The 14,730-nt window shown below is 39.9% G+C and overlaps 1 protein-coding gene across 2 annotated transcripts in view; it reads right to left on the minus strand.

The window, feature by feature from the left end:
- The window catches only part of UNC5C (unc-5 netrin receptor C), a 243,068-nt gene that overhangs the window by 72,902 nt on the left and 155,436 nt on the right, over positions 1 to 14,730 (minus strand). For both annotated transcript variants that reach the window (XM_041424480.1, XM_041424479.1), the window contains exon 2: positions 14,201 to 14,422. In XM_041424480.1, the coding sequence (XP_041280414.1) occupies positions 14,201 to 14,422 (222 nt within the window). The remainder of the gene's footprint in view (positions 1 to 14,200; positions 14,423 to 14,730) is intronic.

Consider the following 14,730-nt stretch of genomic DNA (forward strand, 5'->3'; position numbering starts at 1 on the left):
TATAGCAGGTGAAGATACACAGCATAAATGTGGGGTCTTTTTTGAACACTTGAGTAAATTGCACATTTCCAGAATTACATACTAATAACTTAGATGGTGGAACAACCCACAAGAAGTCAGGAACTTCCTATTTCAAGCAATGCCATAACAAAGAGAGTAGAAGGGAAATGACAGCAATGTGGGCAGCTAGAATGCTTGACTGGTTCCTTCTATAAATCCACAAAGGGCTGACCAAAGGGATATCCCTGACATGCTCAGCATATAAAGCTGAGAGAAGAATAAGGAAGATGTTCAGAGTGGTGGTATTTGTCCTGCAAAGTCACCTGTGATGGAGCCATGCTTTCCTGGGAACACCTGCCTGCCTACCAAATGTTGAAGTTTTGTTTTGCTTTGATTGCACAGTTTCTGCCTTTGTCTCAACCCGTGAGTTCCCTCACTTTTACCTGCTGGATTCTCAGTCCTATCCCACCATGGGAGTGAGTGGCTGTGCGTGGCTCAGTCACCAGCTGGACCTAAAGCACAACTAGTCTAAGATATTCTTTTGTTCTACTAGTTTTCTGTACAGTTTAGGATGGAGGGTAGCAATGAAGAAGGCTGGTGACATTTGTCATAACTGGTCTGCAATTATGTCCCAGTCCAATTCCCCAGAATTAAGAAGTCGTCTATAAGTCACAATTTTTGCCTACTTACTTGTACAGCCTTTTCAATTATTCATTTCAATAAAATAAATGTATTTCTGGACCTAATACAACTTGGTCTCTGAAAAGGGGTAGGAAGGAACCAGAGCTTTACTTATTTCTGTATTTGCAGGTTATGAGGGATTAATGGGCAGAGAAGGGCAGAGGGTGGAAGGAATCTTTCTCAGTCTGCCTATTCCTAATAAGCACAGGGAGAGGCACTAGCTCAGGGTGTATATCAAAATCTACGTTAATATCCCTCATGGAGCAAAAGGAAGTGTGAAGAGGGAATCATTCCTTATATGCACGGTCTTTTATTATAACTGTATCCTAGAAACACAATAAGGCAAAGACACACTTCATACACACGGTCCCCAAGTGCTTAACTTAGCTGGCTATACAAACTGTGAGGCAGATTATCTGGTCTTCAGAGGCACAAATGTTATCTTTTTTAATGTATACAAATGCAATGCAATTGTAGATATTATGGCAGATTATTGATAATTGCAGTTATAACTCATGGCTTCCATATTGCATCCACTGTAGTAACAGGCAAATTTCCCAATGATTTTGAAAGAAACAGATTTGCTGATCAGATGCATTCTTTCTAGGGAAACAAAAACCTCTCAAGGTTCTATGACCATATAAGACTTCACAAGAAAATAGTTGATCACCATAAATATCAGAAAACAGAAAAGTATTATCAATTAATCAAATGTAATTATTCAGCCTGGAGTCAGTCTAGGTCACAGAGTTAATATCTACACCTCACTGGGCATCATTCTGCCAAAAAATTGTTTTGATATATTTTGGCTGTCATAACTGTTCGGCATTTGATATTAATACCCAAGACCTGTGAAAATACTCCTCAGGACTTTGATAGAGCAATTTTGGTGAAAGTGCTACATTGGTATGTGTTTGAACCCTCTGGCAGAACAGTAAACAGGAACTATTTAAATGCAAAACTAAATTGCACTGACAAAAACTCTAAGAAACTGCATGGATACTTTGTTTATTTTCTCTGAAAGTAATTCAAACAGTTTCTGTGCTTTGGTGCTTTCATTTGCCCAAAAGGTATTTGATTAATTAGTAATCACATATGCCAAAGAACACATTTTTCAAGAGATGGAACTTTATGACCTACTGGTCTGGAAAAAGACATTGCAGTAATACCAGCATATACATGGCAGGTATATCGCAGCCACTGCCAATAAGTGTGGAAATACAGCCCATTTTCACAAACTTAACTTGCAACCCTTTACACATTCAATTTTGAAAAGTCAGTTCTCAGACCACCCTCACAAACCTGATGTTTTGTGCTGTTGGTTCCCTCCCTGCTTAGACAGGCCCAGATTCCCCCGACTAGGTGAGACCCCAAATGTCCCTTTCCACTGTGTAGAGGGGACACAGAGGGCAGGGACAGTGTTTCTGATTGATGTAAAGAGGCTTTGTGGAGCTAGCAGCAAAACTGTTCTTGGGTAGGGGGATTCCTCTGCACACCCATGAAACACCCATGCTGCTATAGAATCAAACTTCATTCCTCATATTCTTCATTTGTCTTAAGAGTTTAACAAAGTCTCACCAAAAAAACACTTAAAACAATAGCATAGTTTTGCCACATGAAAGTGGCCAAGACCATAAGTCAAAGTTGTATGACAGTAAATAGATTAAATAAAAGGGAAACAGATTGGTTTCTTTTTATGCAGTCTTTTGTCCTTTTACCTTTAATGGCAAAATATAAGTAACCAAAGTCAAGAATTATGATCTTTTTACTTATGCAGAGTCTGGAATGACCCATTCAATCCATTTAATTGTTCATCACAGGTGCTATAAACAACCTGTGTCTGTTTGCTTTACTTGGTGAAGTAAATTTTTCAGAAAGGGTAAAAAAAAAAAAAAAATCAGTGCTGTGCAGGAATTTAAATTTATTTACCCTCTTGCAGAGATGGATCCCTCACAGTCAGGGAGTTATTCCACTAGAATATATCAGAGTACTTAAGCTATAGAATTTGATGTTTAAAAATGAATAAATAGGCTATACACAAGAAGAACAGCTTCAAATATTAAAGTTCTTGCTGAGAAAAATGTATTCTGTGCCCCATAATGGGACTGAGATGATTGCAGAATGGCACACTTTGCCTATAGCTTATTTTCTATATAGAGTACCTGTAATCTTAACAAAAGACAGATAGACAGATAGATATCCAGAAATAGTTTAAAAGAATAAACAGCTTTCACACCCAGTAATCCTTCACCCTGTGACTGCCTACACCTGGTTTTGTCTCAATATACTGCTTTTACCTAAATTGAGGCTGGCTGGAAATATGAAATAACTGTGTGAAGATCACAAACAATTTTCCACTAATATTAGCTTAAATATTTAAATTAAAGGCTTCCAGCTATTTTTGGTCTCTTCATAACTTTCTCTTTATGAAACTGATACATTCTGAACTCAAATTAACACAGGTGAAGGCAACAGCATAATAAAGTCAAGATTGCTCTAAAACCCATGTCAGGTTTGCACTGGCTTGCATCCCCTACCTATGTTATCTAATTACCACCTAATGTTATTGAGTTAAGGTAAAATCCCAGTTCCCCTAATATTTTTAACTGACTGACTCCCACAAAAATTACAAAGAACTGTCTTCAGAGGGATTTTACTTTGAACTGGAATTAAAGCACATGCATTCTGTTTGGATTTTGTTTTCTTTCAGTGAAAACAAGGTGGTTTTGTTCTTTTCCCATTAACAACTGAAGGATCAAGTTGTGTAAGACGCAGGGGAGATTTCAAAACAGAGTTCTTGGATGCTGGTGGAAAACAAACCGTGTGCCCTGGTCCCTGCCAGCATGGTGGGGGTGGCCAGTACAGCCCTGTGGGTTTGTCCACTTGGGGAAGGTAAAATAGCCCCTCTGCCGACTCCTCCCCTGGCCAACCTCAGCAGCTGATTGCTTTGCATCACCCTTGAACTACTGCTGTTTAATACCTTGGAACAGCATTGGATTGCTTGTTCTCAGCCTACAAGCCGTTCAGAGATAAAAGAAAAACACCTCCCCCTTTGTTTCTTAATGAAGGCTATTTTCTGGTTGACAGCAGTTTTTGCAAATATGTACAAATTGCTTCAAAATTCATTGTTCTCTTCCACTTACAACAATATGTGCCTACAGTTGCTACATTTTTTTTCCTTTTTCCTGGAACAAAAGCAATAAGCTCCAGTGTAGCAGGACTCCAAAGAAAACCTCCCTATAAATATATACTTACATTTAACGATGGGAATCATAATTTCTGAACTCACAGAGGCTGAAGTCTAAAAGCAGAAACAATTGTGTATTGAAGCATCTTGACCCAAAAGTTATCCTGACACTAAGAAACCCCAGGTGGCAACCCCCAAACAATTCCTTGCCTGGCTGGTGCTACTTACAGGGGGTGGAAAGAACGCAGGTTGTCCAGAGAGAAAAGCAGGAGTATGAGCTCTTAGCAGCTCCAGCTCTTGGGTCATAGCCCAGTCTTCCCTTCTTTTGACTGAGGAACATGCAGCAGAGAAAAGGTGTTGGTTTATTTTTTTTCAAGAGCCAGGAAAAAAACATGTCAATGGTTCATGTTTTACTTAAAGCAGCAGTTGAGGCTTCACAAAGAAGATCTGTGCACTTTTTATTTCTGGTTCAGTGGATTTACATGCTCTTTTTAATGATCTGGGCCTTCAGCAGTGGCTAATGCTTCCCAGTCCCCAGCTTAGTGCTCATGCAAAATTGAAGCACTTTTGAGGCAGTTTAGAGCCTACAGATGAATCTCAATGTGCAGGCAAAAAGAAATAATGGTTTAGCACTTCACAAGATGAAGCAGAGGAAATTATGAAAAAAACAACAACAACAAAAAAAGAAATCTATTCAACTTCAAACATCTGGGAAGCCAAATGAGAACATCTGAATTTTGAACAGCGTGTTTACATTCCCTTGCATAGGGGAGGGGTGGGAGGGGGGGGGGGGCAGGGAGATGAACAATAAATGGATTGTGTAAATTGATATATAAAAATATAGATCAAATTGTTTATTTGACTGACTTACCAACTTAAACATATTATAGATATAAAATATGTATCTGCACGTCTACATATACACCACATCCACTCTGCATGGCTTTGAGAAGCAAAGACAATGTGAAAATGCCTTATTTCTGTGAACTTGATGCGATGACACAGTTCAGTGGCTGGTGCAGCTATTGTGGGAACAAGGACAGTCTCGATGTGACACAAGGGGTCACTCGGGAGCCTCCTCAGCAGTTGTTTTCCTATTTTTTAAGTCTGCAATGTGCAGGAACAGCAGGTTGGGGAAGAAGTTTAAGACCCCCATCATTTTTTGTCATTGTTCTGCATGCTGGGGATGGCATTTCACAGGTGACCTGGGTATCTTTAAAAAAAAAAAATAAAAGAAAACTAAAAAGAAAAGAAGAAAAAGGCTAGCAGCTGCTTTCAAAGCAGCTTTGTCCACTGTGTGTCAAGTGAAGTGACTTTCTCCAGACAGCGATGAAGCTCTGGGAATTTACTGTCTGCTTCCCCCACCCAGCATGTTTTCAGAGTTGTGCCAGGGCAGCAGTCAAAACACCAGCTCCTGAACACCAGGAGGTTTTTCTTAGTTTGTAGTGAACAAAGGAATCATAGCAGGAAGGATGCAAAAAGGCAGCCTGGTGGTCACAGAAGTCCTTTGGTGTGTACAGCTGGATACAGCGCAGTTCATGAAACTCGCCAGCTACAGGGGGGCACCAGGGATGCAAGCAAGTTCCTCTGCAGATCTGTGTGACTTTGACATGAAAAAAAAAACCGTTTCAAATTATGTAAGTAAATGCCATCAGAGTATCCCTGCAGTCTCAATGCCTCCTTTTACTCTTTTTTTTCTAGGTACCCCACCACTCTGTATTCCAATATTGGTTTCCACACCTTAGTTGAAAACCAAAAGCACTCAACCTAACCCCCAAAGCAAACGTGATCTACTTCTAGGCACTGTTGTTCCTCAGGGCTGGCAGTCCTTACTCCTCTTCAGAGGAGGGCACCAGCAACCAACCCAGGTGCAGAGTTGCACTCATTACAAAAACATAATTATACAAGTCACTGGGAACCCAAAAACTTCAATCAACCAACCAAGATCCTCTCTGAATCAAAACATGTGAGCAAAAAATAGAAAAGGCTGCAAGGGCCTAAAGATTTGTATTCAGGGAATAGAAGACACAGAAGTGTCTGACAAAAGACTCACTTTCTACTCTTACAATCAAAGTATGAAGGGGATGAGAAGTTATAAGGAATTGTGAAAGGCATTCCAACAAAACCTGAGAAAGAGCTGTACGTAACCTTGCAGGTGAATGGCAGCTCTGCTGGTACTTACCACATCATGCTGCTCATTTATGTACAAATTGGGAATGCATGGGAATGACAAAATGAATACAGGCAGTGAACCTGTAAAGGCAGCACAAAATCAGATCCTGTATGGGTCAGAGCTGCATGTGACAGGCACCTCTCATTCCCTTCATAACATTAGCAATGATTTGGCACCCTACCTGCAGAGCAAAAAAAGCCTCGCTAAATCTGGTCTATGTGAAAAGCTTTGCTCCATACAGATCCTTTTTTTTTTCCCTAAAAAAAAAAAAAATTAAAAAGTTTAAAAAGGAAAGGATTTCTCCAATGTAGTTTTAAGGAATAGGAATTCTTGAGCTGATGATTTCTCTGCCTAATGAGCTGATAGAGGAAAACATAGAAGATAACCACTGAGACATAACCTTTGATAGACATTAAGGGAGTCTGCAAAACATTTAAATGTTTAGCACAGTCATTAAGACCCCAATGTCTCTAAAGAGTGTTAGACTACAGCCAGATCATCTGGCTGCATCAGACAATAACTTGTTTGCATAGAAGTAAAAGTGAGGTATAATTTTGACTTTCCATTTACCTGAGTATTTCCAGGTATTTCTGTGAAGAAACTACAGCTCTGCTAGTCCTACTCATTCTCGTATTTAATGAATTGAAAAAAACTACACTTAGAGGATGCAAGTGTTCCTGCCAAGGTGCTATTGACTGCAGCACTTTTCCTTGACAGCACACAAGACCTTGGCTCTTCTTTTCCACCGCGCTCTCCTTTTCTGCCACTACTGTATCCAAAAACCAGCTGTTTTCCATTTAGGCCCATGGGTACAGGATGGAGACTGGGCTTTGGGACTCACTTCCAAATCAAGACCACATTTATGAGCCTTTCAGGCATCAGACCACCCTCGCCACAGGGGCTCCAGATCCCACACAAAGGGCTCAAAAGGAGCTGGGGGACATGGATGGAAATAGGAAGCACTGCTGTGCAAAGTTGTGGCTAGTCTGAAGCTGTGGTGGGTGGACTGATGTCAGAAGATGTCTCTTGGGGAATTAATGGGATTACGAGTGTATAACAAAGGGTTTAATGAAGGAAAAATTTGGAGGAGAGAAGATGTAGGATGGAAATACTCAAGGGGTGTCCTCAAATGCTTCAGATGAATGCAAGAGGCATCCATATTCCTCTTCTAATTATTTTAAATAACTTTATTTCCTGTCTCAGATTTGTTTTTCTAGAAGCCCACAGGAAACCTCCAGGACAATTAGGCAAACAGCTGCAGAGAGGAAGTTAATGCTGCAATAAGAAATAAATATCCTAAAGCTTTTATCTTTTGGTCCCAAAGCACTCTGCAGAGGTAAATCACAGAGACACTGAATGAATGGCACAGATACATGGTGAATATACAGAAAATCTGGAATGGGCAAATAACCCTTCCCATGGGCCCAGCATGAGAGGGATTAACTTGCAGGAGGAGTAGCTTCTCCTGGGCCCCCTATTAGCATGCCTGAGTACCCTGAAGGACAGAACCTGCCCCAGTCAGCTTAGCAACAGGAGGGCAGAGAGTTTGTGATGTCCACTGCTGCTGCCTGAAAAGGGGGCTGGGCACACACCCCCACAGGGAAAAAGCTGCTGGAAAGGAGAGCAGTAGCAGAAGGACAGGCAGGTCTCAATGGCTATCAACACAAAAAAAATATGTCTTGGTCTAAGAGCTAGAGCAGCCTTCCACAAAGGCTTAGAGGGACAAAACCCTGACATATAACAGTTTGATTAAATAAGAAATTATTGATATGTTAATGCACATATTGTAAGTGAATCCTATACTCAGTTGAGTTTAACTCAAAAATCCTCAAGTCTTTTGTAGGCCTCTAAACAAAAAGATAATCTCCCTGGGCTCAAGGGGGAGAGTCTTGTTATTGCCTATGAGATTTGCTGCCAGAAGCAAATATCTGGTCCAGTGGTCTTATTCTGTTTACAAAAGTTTATTTCCCTTCTTCAGGTATGTCCTGACCTTAGCAATTTCTCTACTCACTTCAACAGAACCCCCTGCTATTTTAAATGCATATCCCAGAAAGTGGTGGTTCTCTGCCTCTCTGTGTGTTTCTTCTGAAGCTTCCAAAATAGCTATTTTTTCTATCCAAATATACTAATTGCTCAAGAGAAAAGTGCAAAATTTGTCTGCTTGAAAACGCTGTCTGCAGCAGCTTTGTTGTTGGGTATTCCCTTGATCTGGGTGAGAGGAAAACACGTTCCCAGCAGCTGATTTTGAAGATGCAACTTGCGAGAAGAGAGAACTTCTCTTGCAGCCCTGATGGGCACAGGGCTCCTCTACCCCAGGAGAGCCACCTGTCAGGCCACAGGAGTGGCACGCAGAAAGATGGCCCAAGTGACAGCAAAAAATAGCTGCAACTTAAATTTCAAGTAGGAAAAAAACCCCATGGGTTTCTTGATATATTTTATGGAAGTAAAGTGCCTGTATTTCCCCAGAGAGTTCCAGTTCTTTGGAGAAACTGAGTTATGTGCTTCTTTCTGCACCACCTGCAGCCTTTCAGACCATACATACATAAGCAAGTTTCACTTGCAGCAACATTCCAGAGAGGGAAAAGTCTCCAAATTACAGAAAAAAACCAGATTGTAGTATCAATTCTAACCCACATCTCAAAACTGTTAACAGGAGTATTTGGGAAGAGATACTCTGACACATTTTTAAATTTCCTTGAAATGAGCTGGATTAGGGCAGAGTATTGAAGGAGCAGAGCTAAAAATTGGCAGTATGTTGCTGAGAAATAATTATTTTGTATATGGGTGCCTGATGTCTGTAATGGATTTGATCCAATGATAAACGGAAAATAAAATTACTTCTGACAATGGTGGAATGAAAGCAATCCTTATTTATGATGTGTGCCTACCCTTACTAACACAACCCCAAGGTATTCTACCCCAGAGAATCAAAATATTGCAGGCTAAGTCTAACTGCAGCATTCAGCATCACTTGCTATATATTTAGTGAAGTGAATAGGGACACTGGCTACATTTGCTCAGAAAAATAGCTTTTTCCTTATCCTTTGGATGCTTCAAAAATAATACAGATAATTAGGAGGCTACAGCATGTCAAGATGCAAAAAGAGAATAAGTAAAAAAGATGTGCAGAGAAAGAAAATAGCCGTAAGGAAAGGAAGAACTAGAGGTAAAAGAAATGAGTAAAACATTATCTCTCCACATCTCTCCCTGAGCTCTGCTTACTTGATTGGAGGCACTGGAATTTTGCATTTGGGCTGCCAAATTAAGCTGTTCAACACTGCTATTCAAAGACATGCAATACTAAGAAATAATGGTTTTTATTTTTTATAAAAAATACTAAGATAAATGAATGCAGCTTCTCAAAATGAGAGGCTGTATGATGACCTTTGCTGTATATTCAGAAGTCCCAGCTTAAACAATGACTTTTGCCATTAGAGCAATGTAGCCTTCTAATATGTGGTGTGACGACACCAAAATAAATGACTTTTATGAGATGTACACACAGAGAGGAAGATGAAGCAACAGAGCATTTTGTGCTGGAAGTGATTTTCCTGCCTCTCTACATGGTGCCAGAACAGCACAGTGACTGCAAAGGTTTCCCCACTGCTGTCTTGGCTGCAGGATCTTGTAAGAGCTGTTTTAAAGGCAAAAGGGCAGATGTCAATCCTTGATCTTTCTGTTGAGAGGGTGATCTATTAAAGACTTGGCTAGCTGGGTATCTACTCCCTCGACAGGCTGCCAAACCCATTGCTTAAGTTAGCAAACACTTATTTGCCAGATCAATGCTGACCCTACGTCAAAAGCTCGGTCTCCTTTCATTGGATCTGCAAGTCATCCAAAAATACTTTACTATTTGGGAAAGGTAATGGTGGGAGGTTAAGCATTGGAATTTCAGTGGTGGCTATGTAAAGAAATTGAAAAAAAAAAAAGAAGTCAGGTTTCTCTCTGAAAAGAAGTGCATACTTATCCACTCCAAGTGCAGTTTGACAAACTCTCTTAATCAGACAAAAGGAGGGGGTCATCAGCAAAGTCTCCAAGACCTCCTCTCCCTATGCATCCCAGCAAAAGAAGACAGACAGTGTAGGCAAACAATAATGCTGAGTGAATTGCCCAGTATGTCTATTTAATTAGCACTTATAGCATCACAAATGTTTTCTCCTTGCTTGAAGGAGAGAGAAGAACATGTCCCTGGCATTGCAGAGGGCAAGAGAGGGTTTATAGACCATTTCACCTTAATAGTCACAGAGAAAATATTACAATTACAATGTGTATCCAAATTAGAAAGACAAAAAAAAGCCCCAGATTTTTTATGCTTTTCTCTTGTACATCACTGGGATGTGGGGTTTGATATAGCAGCATTTCATCCCTCTGGACAAATGAAAGAGGTGCAAGACACTCATTTTCTACATGTTCACAATTCTCCCACCACTGCAGAACTGGTCTGTGTGTCTTGGAAAATATTTCCCCATAAAAGCACACATGCAAAATAAAAATCATGTAATCACAGAATAGTTGAGTTTGAAGGCAGCCTTAAGGTCATGTATTTCAAATGCCCTACAATAAGCAAGGACATCTTCAACTAAATCAGGTTGCTCAGAGCCCCATCCAGCCTGGCCATGAATGTTTCCAGGGATGAGGCATCATCACCTCTCTGAACAACTCAGTTCAGTGTTTTTCCATCCTCATTGCAAAAAAATCTTTTCCATAGTCATTTTCAGAGATACAGTAATTTGTAAAATGTGCACAAACTGCTCTAACAATTATTGATGCTATTGAACTTCCTGCCCTGTAACAATGGAATTTTCTTGCCCCCAAAAGCATCAGTTCTACAGGGTTCCTTTTATTTTTGTTGCTGTTTTCTTTTATGACAGTCAGCCATAAAATCAAATGTGTTCCCTCAAAAGAACTCTCGTCTCTGTTTCTTAAAACCAGTGTTCTTTTTTTTTTCTTTCTGCATTAATGGGAAAATATTCCAGAGACATAAAGGCATAAAAAAACCCAATGCCCTGCCTTGTATTTCATATACGTAGGAAATGAAAGAGTCAAAGATGTGCACTAGACATTTCCAAATCATCCATCTGACTTATTTATGAAAACGCTCAGTTTTTTCCATAAAGAAGAAAAATTCCAGTGATTCTGAGGATTTAAAAACAGAATGTAACGATCTTCTCTGTAAAGCCTCAGGTTTCTCAGATTCAATCAGTATAAAATATTTTGCCAGGCTCTCTCTTCAGGCTAATTTAATTAAATAGAGTGGTAGTAGAACACCCTGCCACTATTATGGTTCTCACCCTCTCCAACCAGAAGGCAACAACTCCTACAGAGTCCCCAAGCATGTTCTTTACAGCAATGCTTTACCCACTGTTTAAAAATACCCTACAGTGCAAAGTATGTATATAACTCTCATTTCGTACCTCATTTCTGTCTTTCACAAAGAAGAAAAAAATAGAGAGAAAAATTATATGAATATTTATTTTCCTCTCTTAAAAATTAACCTTCTTAATGCATATAACATTTTTATCTAGCAGGTCTCTTCAATGAGAGCTTGGCTGCACTCTAATTCCATCTAGTGTGCCATTGCTGTGCTGTTTTCTCTGGTTTTCTCAATGACAAATTTGCCTTATAAGAAGAGTTAATCATCTCTACCTAGATTTCATTCCTGGGCACAGGCTCAAAGTCCATGAACACATAATCTTTTGCAAATCAAAACCTATTTCTCTCTTTCATGCATCATTTACAACCCCAAGGTGATGTACTGCTAGCATCACACCTGTATTTTAGTTCACTTTCTTCCTGATTACTCATCCTTTAGAAAAGAAAGCACAAGTGACCTTTACTCTTTTCCTCTCACATTTTCTTGTCTGTTTGCCTTGTTTTTCTTTGCTTTGCTTATCTACGTAAAGAATTGAAAGCCTGGTTGAAACCCAGCAGCAGAATACCTTCCTCCTTAGGAGAAGTAAAATACCAGGAAAGAAGGAAGCACCCATTTTTCAGTTGCTGGGATTACATGACTGATGCTGCAGAAACACTGTCTAAGTGAGATACCTTAGAGCCCCAGGTCACCTGTGGGAAATCTTTGTGGGCCGTTTCTCCTGCCTCTCTATCCACAAGTCAGGAGGCAGCATCAGCAGCAGTGTAGGTTTGGACCTAGAGGGATCCTTACGTCACCCTCTGGGCAGCTCAGTCATTACTTCTGTGCCCTAGGTTACAATTGCACTAGACAGTCAAAAATAGCAAAAGAAACCGAAATAGTCTCAAAAGAGATAGAGTCCAAGGACTTTGCCAGCCTGACTGGTGCAAACTGCCAAGCTGAGATCTTCTTCGGATGCCGGAATGAATCCTCACCGTCTCCTGAAATTTTTTTCTGCAGCTTAATCTGCAGTGAATATTGCTTCCATTGTTTTAAAGAAAATACTATTTTAACACAACCTTAATTAAATTCTTTACCCATTTCTGTACCACTTATGTACTATGAGCCCTAAATTCCAAATCTGCCTACAGGAAGGTGCACAAACACTGCACCTGTGACATGCATTAACCAATATTCTGGCAACAACCAGGCTGACTGACAAATTTGGATTTTGATGACAGTTTCATTTAAAAAAGCTATTAATGCGACTAAGTTTGTCGCTCTTGTGCTAATAGTCTGATGTGTACAGCTTTTGACATCCTCTTCCTCCACTGAACTTCACTAGATGATATTAATCTTTAATTTATAATGGTTCTCATTTGCATATAATTGCTGTTGTTTATCATGAAAAATATTTGTCCTCTGAAATATTTTGATGCTTCTCTTTTAAAGATTTACCTTTTACACTTGTAGAATGCAATTTTCTTTATAGCATCGCCAAGTTTTTCCACAACGAGATTTTTGAGGAAAAAGAATTAATATTTCACCTGTAGTGAAAAACGTTCATGTTTCTAAACGGTGATGTTCATGAAAACTTAAAAAATTAACCCAGTCATAGCTGTCCTTCTGTTTGCCCATCTTCATTCCCTTGAGCTCCCATGGAATGAAAAACCCTGAAGATGTATTAAGCAATATGATTTCTTTTATTTTCAAATGTTTCTCCTGCAGTCAACTTGTGGAAAAGCCAATTTTTACAAATGAATACACAGGCCCCAAGTCTAATACAGACTTTTTTTTTACAGCCTTTCTTCCTACACCAACCTTCTCTTTTTCAAGTGAGAGTACCAAGAAAAGCTTATGCTTTTGATCTCTGTGCAAATAAATGAGCTGAAACAAATAAAACCTGGTTCACAAGAGACTTCCAAGACATCTGGTGGAGTTATTTTTCTAAGTAATTAGACCAAGTGCTGGTGCAATTCCCAAATGGAAAGTACCTTCTCGCTTGGTATCCAGTTATTTCTCAGAGCCATCAAAACAGCAGTAACTCCTGCTTCTCTCCTTGCCTGTGTCTCAGACTCTATTGATTACCAGTCTTCCCAAGCACTGCTTTATTACTCAAGATTTTAACCCTCCCCCCACCTTTTTTTTTTTTTTTTTTTTTTTTTGGTGCTATGAGGATCCTGCTGTTTTACTTCCATGAATGTCAGTAAGATTTCTGGTACTCACTGAGGAAGGATGCTAAGATACTGTAGATCTCCTTACAGTCCCTATGGAGCAGGCAGAACAGTGCAATGAATAACAGCAAGGTGCTTGCTCTGGATCAATAGTGCTCTAAAGTGTGCCCAGGTGTGCTTTCTCCTTCTTTCTTGCTGAAAACTGATTAAACTTCTCCTTTTTTTCATCTCTCCCCAAGAAAACATCACTCTAGTAACAACCCAATGGCTTCTTGACACTTTGGGGAGAATGTGGTTCTCAGTCTGTGACAACCACTGTGAATTTGTGACACTGGGGAAGTGAACTGGGAGTAGACCTGTCTGAAGACAGGAATTTCATTTTGTTTGTGCATGGTTCTCCTGCTTTTATGGTTTCAGATTTGGTCAGGGTGCTCTACACTCCTGTTCCACTAGCTGACTTGGATGCAGGCACCACCCTTTGCTATGACAGGAACATTTTGTAATGCCAGATATGGAATTCCCACCTGTAACAGGAGTAAAGAAAAGCAGCTGCCATATGAGCTGCTAGATTCCAACAGTGGGCTTGGTATTAATGGTGCTCATTCTCATCCCTTCACAACATAACACAAACTCACCAGAGGTTTCATCTACTCTCTCGTCCACCACATGGTCCTTCTGATGAACCCACTCGCTGTTGCACTTAAAATAGATTTGTGTGGCTGGGCTTGCTTTGCAGTACAGATTCACGGGCTTGTTCTTCACAATGTAAGCCTCTTCGGGTTCAATGAGGAAGTGGGGCAATGGCTCTGGAGGATCAGATGGAAAAGTTTCTGGAAGTTCATGAAAAAAGTCATCATCTGTAAAGAAAAAATGAAAGAACCAAAATTCAGCTGGCAGACACTTGAAAAAACTTCAAGAAAATTAAAAAAGGTGCATACTTTTTGAATAATATGTTATCTTAGGAGCATTCCTAAACTGAGGCATAGATGCACTGCTTTTTCCAGACTAGAAGAATCTGTTCTTTACATCCTGAGCATTCTTTCCTCTCTGTGATGTGACAGGGATGTGCGCATTCACAGTCCTTTTTTACCATAATTTGCAATACCAATAATAAAGCTTTGTGTTAGTGCTTGGTACAGTTGCCTGCAAAACCATAAAGAGAAAT

This window comes from Onychostruthus taczanowskii, unplaced genomic scaffold (genome assembly GCF_017590055.1).
Source record: "Onychostruthus taczanowskii isolate IOZ18803 unplaced genomic scaffold, ASM1759005v1 scaffold82, whole genome shotgun sequence".
Lineage (NCBI taxonomy): Eukaryota > Metazoa > Chordata > Aves > Passeriformes > Passeridae > Onychostruthus > Onychostruthus taczanowskii.